Source organism: Phascolarctos cinereus, unplaced genomic scaffold (assembly GCF_003287225.1).
Source record: "Phascolarctos cinereus isolate Bilbo 61053 unplaced genomic scaffold, phaCin_HiC Scaffold_1;HRSCAF=81, whole genome shotgun sequence".
In the NCBI taxonomy this organism is placed as follows: domain Eukaryota; kingdom Metazoa; phylum Chordata; class Mammalia; order Diprotodontia; family Phascolarctidae; genus Phascolarctos; species Phascolarctos cinereus.
Window position 1 is genome coordinate 176931450 of NW_027555514.1, and position 13433 is coordinate 176944882.

Sequence of the window (13433 nt, forward strand, 5' to 3'; positions counted from 1 at the left end):
TGTGCCTAGCATGATGCTAAATACTTTACAATTGTTATCTCATTTGAGCCTCACAAGGCCCTGGGAGGTAGGTGTTATTATTATCTCCACTTTACAGATGAGGAAACAGAGGCAAACAAAGGTTAAGTGACTTGTCCAGGTCCCACAGGTAATAGGTATCTGAATCCAGGTTTGAACTCACATCTTCCTGACTCTAGGACCAGTGTTCTATCCACTATACCACCTAGGTAGACCTGAAGACTCCACCTGAAGCCCAGAATCTAGTAAAAGAGAAAAATCTTTTAAGATGATAAGCAGAGCAATGCTTTGCAGAAGCTATTCAAGGGAGGCCCATGAGAAGGAAGATCTAGTAGAAGAGTGAAGACATTTGAGAAGACATGAGAGTTGTATGACCAATAATGTGAGTTACCCCTTCCATATATATGCCTTCACTACATACTTTCTATGTTTCGCTTGCATGAGTTTCTCCTGGCCACATGTTTCGTACGTGTATGGCCTTTCAGAAGTACTCCCTAGATGTGAGAATAATCCAGGTTCATTGATATATTATGTTATTGCTTTTCTTACTATATGCTAATGCACTAAAAAGCCTTTGCTTGAACCAATTGTATCCACTGGTTGATTCATAAAATTAAAACATATTAGTAGAGGCTAAAGAATTTGTTATGTTTGTTTTTTAATGGACAAAGGTCTACAGAATATCTTGATCATTGGGAACTTAAGAAGCTGATATTAGAAGAGCAGGGTGTGCTATGTATAATGAAAATGTTTCTGAGAATATTGGCTAAAATAATCCAGCAGTTCTAAGTATTTACATAAGAGCATAAAGGGAAAAGATATACTTAAATTTTCAAGTTAAATATTAAAGATTTGATATTTTGACCTTCAGAAAACAAATCACCACAATCAAGCCCTCTCTACAGGTGCTTTTGAATCTATTCCTTTCTGTCTTCTTCAGCAGGCTTCTCTCCACAATTGTTCCTACTTTCCCTCTAATCTTCCATTTCTCACTATCTGCTGGTTCCTTCCATACTGCCTATAAACACACCCAAGTCTCCTCCCATCCTTGAAATTTATTTTATAAAAGTCACTAGATATTATCATTCCTTCTAGTTATCCTTTTTTTGGGGGGGGCAGGAAGAATATTTTTGTCCCTTTCTCAGCCCAGATCCTTGAAAAAGGAGCCTGCTGCCTCAATATTTTTACCCAAAACAAAGAATCAGCAAAACTAAAGATGATTTGTATGAAGTTTTGAAAATTTACCCTGGGTCCCACATTATGAACTTCCTACCAGACATTTCAGCTGGGATTTTTGAAAGGCATCTTAAAATAGAGACCATTATCTTTCTATCTCCCACCCACTGCCTGAACCTACCCTTCTTCCAAATTCCCCTGTTACTGTTTAAGTCACCATCACTCTTTCATTCACCAAGGTTCACAACTTCAAAGTAGTCCTCTCTACTCCTCAATCCTGCTCACCTCAACAGGGAAGAATAGGTCAGAAAACTTTTGGCTCTTCAAATTTCCACTGTGAAAAAAAGACAGACCATCACTTTGGAGCAGCAGAAATAAACATGTGGCAAAGCAGATATCCTCCTATGACAATTTGAGAGGACCCCAAGAAAGACCAAGCTCCAGGGGCAATGGTTGGGCCTGAGTGAAGGGCAAACACCCCCAAGATGACCCTCTAGAATCAACAAACAACAAGCCCTGGGGCATCTGGGTTAAGAGACAGCTTCAAGCTTAAGAAACTTTCATTTTGCAGATAGTATGGGGGTCTGATAGCTTAGTAGGAGATTGAAGGATCTTCCACTGTTGATGGATGCCAGGCACAGCTGTGCTGACCAGATGTGTACCAAGCTGTGGCTGTGGGGAGAAGGATCTAGCACACAGTGAATACAGTAGCAAGGGGCAGGGACCCTGTGTACACTTGCAGCAGATGACAGTTTCAGGTTTCAGTTCCATGCCAGAGAGGACAGTCATAGTTTGCAGCCACCACAGGGAATGTAGGGAGCAAGATCATTTGTGGAACAGTATGGCTGGGGGCTCTAGCAGTGGCTTAGGAACAGAGAAAAAAGCCCACAGTTGGGCCCTGAGACAGACCTCAGAAAATAACAGTAAGAAGGACCTAAGACTTGGGGCATCATTTCTCATACCTTGGAATCACAACTTCATCACATTAATAGCTGCTAAAAATAAAATAAATAAATAAAACAAAATAAATAAATATGAGCAAGCAAAGGAGAAAGAACCTGATCATAGATAATAACTGGATAGAGAAGATCCATGTTCATATTCAGAAGAAGATAATGGAACTAAAAAGCCACTCTCCTTTTTCAATGCCAAATGTCAAATGGTCCCAAGCTCCAAGAGAGTTCTTGGAAGAACTCAAAAAGGACTTTAAAAATTAAATAAGAGAGATTGATGAAAAATTAGAGAAAAAAAAATAAAAGCAATCCAAGAAAATCAAGAAAATTATGAAAATAAAACTCAACCAAGTTGAAATAGAAGATCAAAAACTTAAGGAAGAAAATAACACCTTGAAAACTAGAATTGGACAAGGGGAAACTAATGATGTTCTAAGACACCAAGAAGTCATAAAGTAAAATCAAAAGAATAAAAAAATAGAAGATAAAGTAAAACATATCATCAGAAAAAAAAACCTGATCTGGAGAACAGATAGAGGAGAAATAATATAAGAATAGTCAGACTACCAGAAAAATATAAAATTGCCCTGAAGTTCTAGAACAAGAAGGCACATAGGAAAAAATCCACCAATTACCACCTTAAAGAGACCCCAGGAGGAAAATTTAGGGGAGTATCATAGCCAAATTTCAAAGCTCCCAGGTTAAGGAGTAAATATTGGAAGTAACAAGAAAAAATAATTTAAATATCATGGATCTATAATAAGGATTATACAAAACCTAGCAGCTACTATGCTGAAGGACCATAGGTCTTGGAATACTAAATTCTATACAGCAAAAGAGCTGGGGTTATGATGAAGGTAACTTAACCAGCAAAATTAAGCATAATCCTGACTGGAAAAAAAATGGATATTTAACAAACTGAAAGACTTTCAGGATTTTGTGACAAAAAACCCCAGAACTTAAAGGGAAATTCAACATAATATCCAGGAGAAATATAAAGTAAACATCAAAGACCAATTATAAGGGATTCAATAAGGTTAAACTGCTTCTTATATGTGAAAATATTACCAGCTCTTGTATGACTGTCATTTATATTTGTGTAGTTTGAAAGAAAGGCTTGGGCTGAGTTGAATATGATGGGGGTGATTCTTAAAAAAAAAACTGTGAAGGGAGAGATAAAAAGGAGTAATTATTTCATAGAAATGAGGCTTAAAGAGAAAAACTGACATGGAAGAAGGTAGTGGGGAGGGGCAGTAGTTCTAGAACCTTACTCTCATCAGCAATGGGATAAAGAGGGAAATGTACGTGTGTGTATGTGTGTGTATAAAAGTCTCCAAAATTCAGAAAGAAAAAAGAAGGGGGATAGGTTAGGGGGAGAGGATAAGGGAGGGACTTTTTTGGGGGGGTAGTCAAGGAATAGGAGGGCAAGTAGTAGGTAGGAGTAAAGCAGAGGAGTGAGGAGAGATAAGGTAAATAGGGTGAGAAGGATAGTGAAGAAAAATAGGAAGGAAGAAAATACACAAGTAATTATAACTTAGAACGTCAATGGGATGAATTTACCCATAAAATGGAAATGAAGAACAGATAAAAATTTGTGTTCAACAATATGTTGCTTTCAGGAAACATAAAAATGAGAGATACACAGAAAGATAAAATAAAGGGCAGGAACAGAATTTATTATGTAAAAAAAAGCAGGGATAGTAATAATGATCTCAACAAAGTTAAAGTTGAAGCAGATTTAATCAAAAGTGAAAAACAGAGAAATTACACTGTCAGCAATTTTAACACAGCTTTAGATCATTTAAAATACTTGAGCATATACCTGCCAAAACAGACACAGAAACTATATGAACTTAAATATAATATACTTTTTTATATAAATAAGCTCAGTCTTAATAATTTAAGCATTTATTGTTCATGGAAGCAATATAATTTTAAAATTACAATTTTACCTAACTAATCTATTTATTCAACATCATCCTAATTAAATTGCTAAAAATCATTTTACCATGTTAGAAAAAAACAATACTAAAGTTCATTTGGAAGAGCAAAAGATCAGGAAGGACAGAGCCAAGATGGCAGAGTGAAAGTAGTAACTTGCTTGAACTCTCCCCCAAATCCCACCAAATACTGTAAAAAATGGCTCTAAACAAATTCTAGAGCAGCAGAACTCACAAAAAGACAGAGTGAAACAAATTTCCAGCCCAAGACAGCCTAGATGGTTGATTGGAAAAGTCTATTGCACCAGGCTGGGAGAGGAACACAATTCAGCATGGGTTCACAGGCAAAGACCAGGCCTCAGTGAACCTGGAGCATGCCTCAGAGGACTGAATCATGGGCAGCTGTGGCAGTTTCCAGACTTCTTAACCCACAAATGCCAAAGACAACTTAGAAGGTCAGTAGGAAAAGTCTGCCTGACTATGGTGAGAAAGAAGCTGGGTCCAGCTCCAGTCCTGGTGCTACCTTGAGCAGCAGCTGCTTCTGAAGCTCTCAGCCCATAGAAGAAGGGGGAATCAAGTGATCAGAGGGGAATTGCAGGGATCTCTTTGCTGGTGCTGAGGCAGAATTATTTTGCTTTGCCCTTGCTTAGATCTGGGTCTCAGTTCTGGGTGGTGGCCCTGGGGCAAGGAAGAGTGCTGGCATGGTGGAGCTTGTAGTGGCAGTGAAGAGAGAATCCTTCTCACAATTCCAATGCAGAAAAGAGTGCTTGTGGTCACTCATAGACCACAGCCCAGGCCAGGAAAGGAATAAACACCTCGCCCCTCATCATACCAACTTTGAAGAACTGAAAATTTACAGGTCCCTAGAAGCATCTCTGAAAACAGCTGCACAAAACCCCTGAAGCTTGGAACAGTACATTATCCACACTGGAAGCAGACCCCTACCCTAACAAAGCATTTAAAACTCAAGTAATTGGCTGGGAACACGGAGCAAACTGTGCAAAAAAAAAAAAAGTCAGATCATAGAATCTTTCTTTGGTGACAAAAAAAGATCAAAACATATGACCAGAAGACAACAAAGTCAAAGCTCCTACATCCAAAGCCTCCAAGAAAACTATGCATCAGTCCCAGGCCATGGAAGAGCTCAAAAAGGATTTTAAGAAGCAAGTAAGAGAAGTAGAGGAAAAACTGGGAACAGAAATGAGAGTGATGCAAGAACTGCAAAAGATCAGGAACTTCAAAGAAACTAGAAAAAAGATGTAAAGGAAATAGATTCAGCAGTATCAAACCTTAAATTTTGTCATAAGGGAGAGCATTGTTGAAGTGTAAAAGGGACAATTTTGATTATTTTAAAATAAAATTTTCTGTTATAAATAAAACCTATGTAGCCAGGAATAGAAGGAATGTAGAAAATTGGGGGAAAACATTTATAGACAATCTCTCAGATAGATGTGATTGGCTTGGAATAGGAAATGATGAGCTGGTTGATTTAGAAAAACATGGAAAGACTTGAACCTATGAAGGAAGATGATATCCACCATCAGAGAAACAGATGACAAGTAGAAAGAAGCACAGTGTGATTTTCTGCGAGTGCTCGAGTGTGTGTGTGTGTGTGTGTGTGTGTGTATGCTTAAGAAAACCAACAAGGAAGCAAAGAAAAGCAAAAGCAGCTTTGAAAACAATATGTAGTATTTATTACATAGGTTTTCTCAAAATGGAAATTTATTGTTTTGTATTGAATCCTCTCCTATGGTCTGCTGTGTACATGGTAAAGTTTTTTTCCTTTTCTTATTTTGTATTTAAGTTTAAAGTTGAAAAAAATTATTAAAAAAAAGAAAGAATTCAAAGCCAAGTTTAAAAACAACCTCCTTCTTCTTTCTTCTTCTTCTTCTTCTTGTTCTTCTTCTTCTTCTTCTTCTTCTTCTTCTTCTTCTTCTTCTTCTTCTTCTTCTTCTTCTTCTTGCAATCAGGGTTAAGTGACTTGCCCAGGGTCACACATCTAGTAATTGTCTAAATTTAAACTCAGGTCCTCCTGACTCCAGGACTGGTGCTCTCTCCCAGGCCTTGCCTGGCTGCCCTTTAATTACTTCCTTCTACAAGAAGCCTTTCCTGACTCCTCCTTCTCTCATATCTCCAGTTGCTAGTACCCTCTCTCCCCAAACTACTTGTTATTCATTTTGTATATGCCCTTTATATACTTACATATTTAAGTATTATCTTCCATGTTAGACTATAATCTTGAGGAAAGATTGCTTCACTTTGACTTAGCAGAGTGCTGGGCACATAATTGTTGCTTGAAAAATGCTTGCTGGACTGACTGAGACAGATTAGGGGCCCATTAGTAATGTAGTCTTGGACAGTAGCCTGAGATATGGAGAAGTTAAAAGCCTTGCCCACAATCAGAGGCATACAGTGGGTCAGAGGCCAGACTCAAATCCTTGTCTGTCTGCCTGCCTCCAGGGCTGGCCCTCTATCTATTACACTGCACTCCCTTTCATGACAAAAGGCATTGCTCCATTTTCAAAATGTAAAAAAAAAAAAAGTTCAAAGAGAAAGAAAAGGAAAAAACCAAATCTAGGTTTCACTTACTGAAGTCAAGAAGAACTGAGCTTATATCCACCCTCAGATACTTACTACCTTTGTCACCCTCGGCAAGTCACTTAACTTCTGTCTGCCTCAGTTTCCTCAATTATAAAATGGAAAATAACAGCACCAACCTCCCAAGGTAGTTGTGGGATCAAAAGAGATATTTGTAAAGCCCTTTAAAATGATACCTGGCACATAGTATGCACTATATAAATGCTTAATCCTTCTCTTCTTCCCTTTAATGGTGCCCTATGGAAGAGAAGCTCAATCATCTAGTTTTATTCCTCAGAAGTTCTTTGGGTTGGAAAAAAAACAATAAAATTTTAGCTCTTAATTCCTCCCTGTCTAGCATCCTGCTAACTCATCTGTTCTCCTTAAATCTTCATTTCTGGGAGTATTCAGAAGTTCAAAATTGCCCCAAGGGATAAGAAACAATCATGTTGTCTAACCTGGAGGAAGATGCTTCCTGAGATTTGCTGCTGCCAGCCCGGTCTCTCCTCACTGGTGCAGGCTCCAGCGTTGGCAAGCCTGTGGCTGAGGTGGTGGTTGTCCAAGTGGATGAAACCCGTCTTAGTAATCCTGGTGGCAAACTCCTTCTCAGACGCTAAGAGGAGGATTATAATTGTTACTGAACATTCTTTTACATCAAAAATGTACCTTATCACAGGGACAAGAGGCAGGGTTTTTATTAAAAGTGCACATTGTTGGAGGCACTGGTCAAATACGCACAAGTCTAAAAAAATAAGGGTACTCCAAAGGGTATGAAAAACAACTTTCTGGTAAAAATGCATGAGGAAACATACAACTTACAATACGAGATATAAGTGAAGTTAGGGGCTCAGGAAACAAAGTCCAAACACATATGGATTTACAGAGTAGCCTCCATAATTTCTAAGATGATAATGCAAAGCCAGATGAGTCCATGAATATCACTTAAGCCTGCATATGATCCATACTAGGACACTTAAGCAAATGTTTACCCAAAGGAACACAAAGTTTACATAACTCACAATATCTAGTAAGGAGTCATGGATGGCAGGTGTTCAATAAATATTTGATTCGCTCTGAATTCCTTTATTTGGACATAAAGACCAGTAGGGTGGAGTAGCAATGGCCTTTGAACACTTCCATATACCCCTTTAAAAGTTTTGAATATTCATTTAAAAATCAATAGGATGAGAAAGAATCTAACTGAAACACGTTATAGCAGTGCATCTGTCACTTAATACATTTTTTAAAACGGCTTAACTAAATTCATGCTTAAATTCCAGTGGATCACTGTTTCCTTTAGGAATAAATACTATTGGTTCAACAGTGCAACAGATACAGTGCTGGGCCTGAAGTCTGGAAATCTTGGGCTTAAATCTAGACTCAGATACTTCCTATATGTGTGTACCTGGACAGGTCATTTAACATCTCACTGTCTCAGTATCCTCAACTGTAATATGTGGATAATAATAGCACTTACCTCCCAGGGCTGCTGTGAGGCTCAAATGACAGAATATTTATATAGAACTTAGCACAGGGCCTGGCATACAGCTGGCACTTAATAAATGTGTTCATCCTTCTTTCCTTTCTCTCTCCCTTCCTTCTTACCCTATTTTTCTTCCTTCCTTCTTTCTTCCCTTCCTCCCTCCCTCCCCTTCCTACTTCTCTCCCTCCTTAACATTCCATGCTTTCTCCCTCCTTCCCTCCCTTCCCTTCTCCCTTTCCTCCTTGCCTCCTTCTTTTTCTCCTTTCCTTCCTCCTGCCCTCTTTTCTTTCTCTTTCCCTCCCTTCCTCTTTTCCTTCTTTCCTTCTTCTACTTCTTACTTCTTTCCCTGCTTTCTCATTTCCTACCTCTTTCCCTCCCTATTTTCCTCCTTTTTTTTCCCCTGCCATCCTTCCTTCTACCACCCACAACCTGGCCCCAGCCTCATTGTACAGTATTTCCTATCAAACCATCTATGATCCCAGATAAACTAGTCTTTTCTCTGTCTTTCACACTACATATTCCATCTCCCAACTCTATCCCTTTCTACTGGTAGTCCCTCATACCTGGAATGTACTTCCTCCTCACCTCTGGCTCAGAATTCTTTTCCTTCAACATGCTGCTCAAGACTTTTCTTATCCCTCTGTCTGCTAGTACCTTTTCCCTTAAACTACCCTGTTGTTAACTGTTTTATTTAGTTGTGTTTATTTTTTATTCAGTAGCTATTTGTATATGTACTTCTTGTCTTTCCCATTTGAATGTAAAATTCTTGAGAATAGGATTGTTTCATTCACTGCATTTGTACCTTCTGCACCTAGAACACTGCTGACATATAATAGATGTTAATACTAAGTTCATGTGTTTTAGGGCACCCTCAATGTGACACTTGATCTTTATATCTGTCTATGCCTATCCCCAAAGAGAAGCAGATGATACTAGAAGGGTGCTATAAAGATGTCAGATTGCTAAAGAGTGGTTAGGAATTTAGTTCCAAATCTTAAAAATAATATAACATAGTCTTCTTGGTGTAATGTTAAAAGTAATGGATAACCAACTCATGGAAATTATTTGCTGTCATCCTCTAAAAGAAAACCTCTGATATTTCTGGACTAGTCTTTCTCTGTCCTAACTAGCCATTTCCTAGCTGGAGTCCTTCTTCTTGCCTGCTGACCTCTTCTTTCACACTACTCCTTCTTTGGATTCTCCAGTATCTGGAATCTGCCATGCCAGGCTAGAATTCTATGCTTTCCTAGTTGATTAAGTGGCACAGTGGACAAAGAACCAGCCCCGGAATCAAGAAGACCTCACTTCAAATTTGACCTCAGACACTTACTTGTTGTGTGACCCTAGGCAAATCACTTAATCTCTGTTTTTCTCAGTTTCCTCATCTGTAAAATGGAGAAAATCATAGCACCACTGTCCCAGAGTTGTGAGGATCAAATGAGGTAATAATTGTAAACACTTAGCATGATACCTGTTACAGTGTAAGCATTCTATAAATGTTAGCTATTATTATGATTATTGATTGTTATCCCTCTGTCTGTGACTTTAAGTGTAGGAAACCAATTAGACCCACATAAGCAGTCTTAATCCTTTTTGTCCTATGAAATATCTAACTAGTCCTAACCCTAAAATTACCCTTACCTTGCTGTTGCTTGTGCTACCTTTAATCAGTATACTCAAGAGACCCGGCAAAATTTGATGCAATGCCATGCCATGTTCTGAGAGCAAAAACTCCTAAGACTATCACAAAATCCTTTCTGCCACTATCTGAAATGTTAAGCCTGAAACCCCCTAGAGACACACCTGGTTATATCCTTTCCCAGTTCTGCTTTGGAGCTATCAGTTGGAGCCCCACTGTGAAGAACAATGTAATGCCCTAGTACCCTTGTTCTCACTGCCTCCTACTCCCTTAGGTATTTCTAAACTAAGTGATGCAGCCTTCCTTTTTAGGCCTTCACCTAAATTCACCAAATAAAAGAGCTTATTACTTTCACCACTGACTGGCTGATTATCTTTTTTTTTCTTTTGTGAAGGACTATTTGTCCCAGAAATAGACCTTGCCACTTGTCCAGTTTATATATAACATTGCTTTATGCAGCACCACAGACATTTGATAATTTTCAATGAAATTGTTATGGCTGTCATTCTTTAGTGTACAATATTTTTGATCTGATTTCTGATGCTTGTTAGGTTTGGAAACATGGAGGCACTATGGTATTATTTACCATCATGCAGTCAGTAAGGCCCAAGGGAGTTTAAGTATAAATAAACTTGGAGTGTCAACTTGAATTGTGTGATTTTAAAAAACGTCCCAACAAAAATTAAAGAAGACTCTATATTATGTTGTATAGCATAATTACAGAGGAACAAGTCGGGTCAGTTACATGCCATCAGAATCAGGATCCAAGAGTTCTCTTCCTATTTCCTGAAATGTACCCACCAGACCTCCACTCAAGCCAAATAAAACTGTGAGATAATCAAGGCCCAGTACTCCTCTACTAGATCATGTTATCATTTCTGCCTCTCTAATACTATCTGCCCTGCTCACCCAGTCTGGAGGGATAGCCAATGACCAAAACCTGATAGTCCCTGGCCTTTGCCCCCAAACACTAACATGTGGACACTGTAATTTAACTGGAGATTATGATTTCTCTACCACTCACTACTGCCAAGGATTAAACACTCTCCAATTCCCTCTCCTATTTGCCTATATCCATTCTGTTCTGTATTTCTTTTTTGAATTTTTAAAATCTGCTTTGAATTTTTATTTACTTTATTTTTAATTTATGGAATAAAACATGTATTTCCATAACATAGTGTAACAGAAAATATGATTGTACATGAAACTGCAAGTATGTTATGTACAAGTTGCTATTCCTTTAAAAATATAATAAAGTTATCATGTATATTTCCTTTTTTCCCTTCCCCTGCAACAGAGAGATGGTTTTGAGAGAATAAATCAATTTGACTATTATAAATACCCAAAGGAAGATGCTATCTGCATCCAGAGAAATAACTGATAAATTAGAAGTATAGAAGGATTTTACATATATATGTGTGTGTGTGTGTGTGTGTGTGTGTGTGTGTGTGTGTATACATACTTGTGTATAATGGTAGCCATCTCCATTCTTTTTAAGTCTAACCTACTCATGTCTCAATCCACGTTTGCCTACTGCTTCCATGATCAATCTGGAATCTCTGTTCAAAAATAATAATCTTCCCTTTATTCTGGACATCTCCCTGTCATACTCCTTCCACTAACTGTCACCAGAGACCTGGCTCCCCAACAAAACATGCAACCCTCGCCATATTCTCTAGCACTGGCTAAGCATTCTCTCACTCTCCTTGACACAAAGGTTCAGGAAAGGGAGTGAGGATATTCCTTTCTCACACTTCCACTTCCAGATCTTCCCTTTGCTGTCATCACTCAGCAATAATATTTCACCCTATACCCTATGGGTGTATAGGTGCCTCTGTCACTCAGTAATCACCCTCATCATGGTCCTCACATATTACCTGGAATGTGGCAGGCACTAATTTATGCTTGTCGATGGATGGATTTAAGTGTTCATAAAATTGTAACCATAAATCTACAAGTATTTCTTGAGCCATTGAGGTCCAGGAGGGAAGTGGGGACATACAAGAAAATACTCTAAGGAGCTTTAATAAGTACATACCTTGGGAATAGCCAGTTTCTCTTTTTCAGGGCTTTCTTCTGAGTCAGAACAGGTGTAATTTTCACTGAAGGAAATCAGAGGACTCACTCTTGGCTTGTGAATTGATTGGAAAGTCAGCTGTGTGCTAAGCAAATTGCTCACAGCCCTCAAGGAGGTACACACATTCGGTGGCAAAGAAGGATCTGCCAGGAGGTCTGTAATAAGGCCATGTGCTTCTCCCATCACAGCAATATCAACAGTAATACTTGTACCTGAGGACTGAAAAATAAACAAACAAACATAAAATCTTAGTAAGACTGTGCTTAACATCATAATTACACTTTATTGAATTTAATATTTTCACCTAAAAGTTATCAAAGCTATGACTTTACAGAAGTAAGAGTACATATATAGGTTACCTACTTTAAAAAAAAAGAAACAAAATTACACATTCTCAGGGTATGCCAAATTTATAATAATCTGCCAGATTACCTTTCAACCTCAGACTCATTTGCTTAGGTGCCATTAAGAACTAGGAAACATAAAATGGCACAAAATATTTCCCATACCTTGTCAGCACAAAATGAGAATCAAAAAGATAGGAGGTGGGGGAACTTTTTACTCCCAAATAGAGAGGAAGCTTGAAAACAGTAGATGTAAAATGAATTCCAAAGGAAAAAATATTGATACTTTCATATAATATAATCATCCAAATAATGCAAGGCTGAATTTTATTCAGATATTTAGGGTACAGATGGACCCTAGTACACATAAATTATTCTATAAATGCAAAAGTTACATTGAATAGTCATATCTATTATTATTAAAAGAAATACTAACCCATTTTAGAAGTTAATTCTGAATATAGTTCTAACTCAATACTAAATTTTGGAAAAATTGGGCATGGCATTTTTTGTTTTACTAGAGGTAAACCAAAGTGTGCTCCCTTTCATGATGTGAAAAAAGGAGCTGGCATTCATTTTTAGGTGTACTGATATTTAGATTTCCATTGTAAACTTATAATTTAAATTTTGAACCAAAATTAAGTTCTTTTTTTTTTTATTTTCTGGCCATACAACTACTATTGCTATATACACAACTGCATTATGTATTTCATTTTGATTACTCTGGATTTCAAAAAGTGTTAAGTATTTGTAACTAGATTTAATATTACTCCTTTTAGAAACAGTTACCATTATGTGCTTCTATAACAATTAGATACACTGCCAGGAAACTGGCCAAGAAGGCCCTGTTTTCTTTCAGTGCTCATTCTGTTCATTTGAAACAGTAATTTTGTTTATTCCTAGCTACTTTTTTTCCTCCCCAAATTGGAAAAACAAAGGATCAGAAAAACTGAAGACAACTTGTATGAAATTTTGAAAATTTAAGCTAAACATATTTTAGTTGACATAAATACTTCAAAAATTTTAACTATTAAAATAATTCTATTCTGATGCTTTTTTATTGCTACAATATACAAAGGTGTAAATATAACTATGTTATATATGCATGTGCATACATGTGTGTGTGTATAGCACCTATACATACACACATACATATAGTGCAGATGAACACGAGTAGCAAATAAATTATTCTATAAAGGTAAAAGCCACATTAAGTACCTATGCCT

At 37.6% G+C, this 13433-nt stretch overlaps 1 protein-coding gene across 2 annotated transcripts in view; it reads right to left on the reverse strand.

Moving 5' to 3' along the window:
- Window positions 1–13433, reverse strand: part of PDE3A (phosphodiesterase 3A) — a 382388-nt gene that overhangs the window by 103872 nt on the left and 265083 nt on the right. For both annotated transcript variants that reach the window (XM_020994229.2, XM_078155239.1), the window contains exons 3-4: window positions 11825–12082; window positions 7123–7277 (exon numbers count right to left, since the gene is read on the reverse strand). In XM_020994229.2, the coding sequence (XP_020849888.1) occupies window positions 7123–7277; window positions 11825–12082 (413 nt within the window). The remainder of the gene's footprint in view (window positions 1–7122; window positions 7278–11824; window positions 12083–13433) is intronic.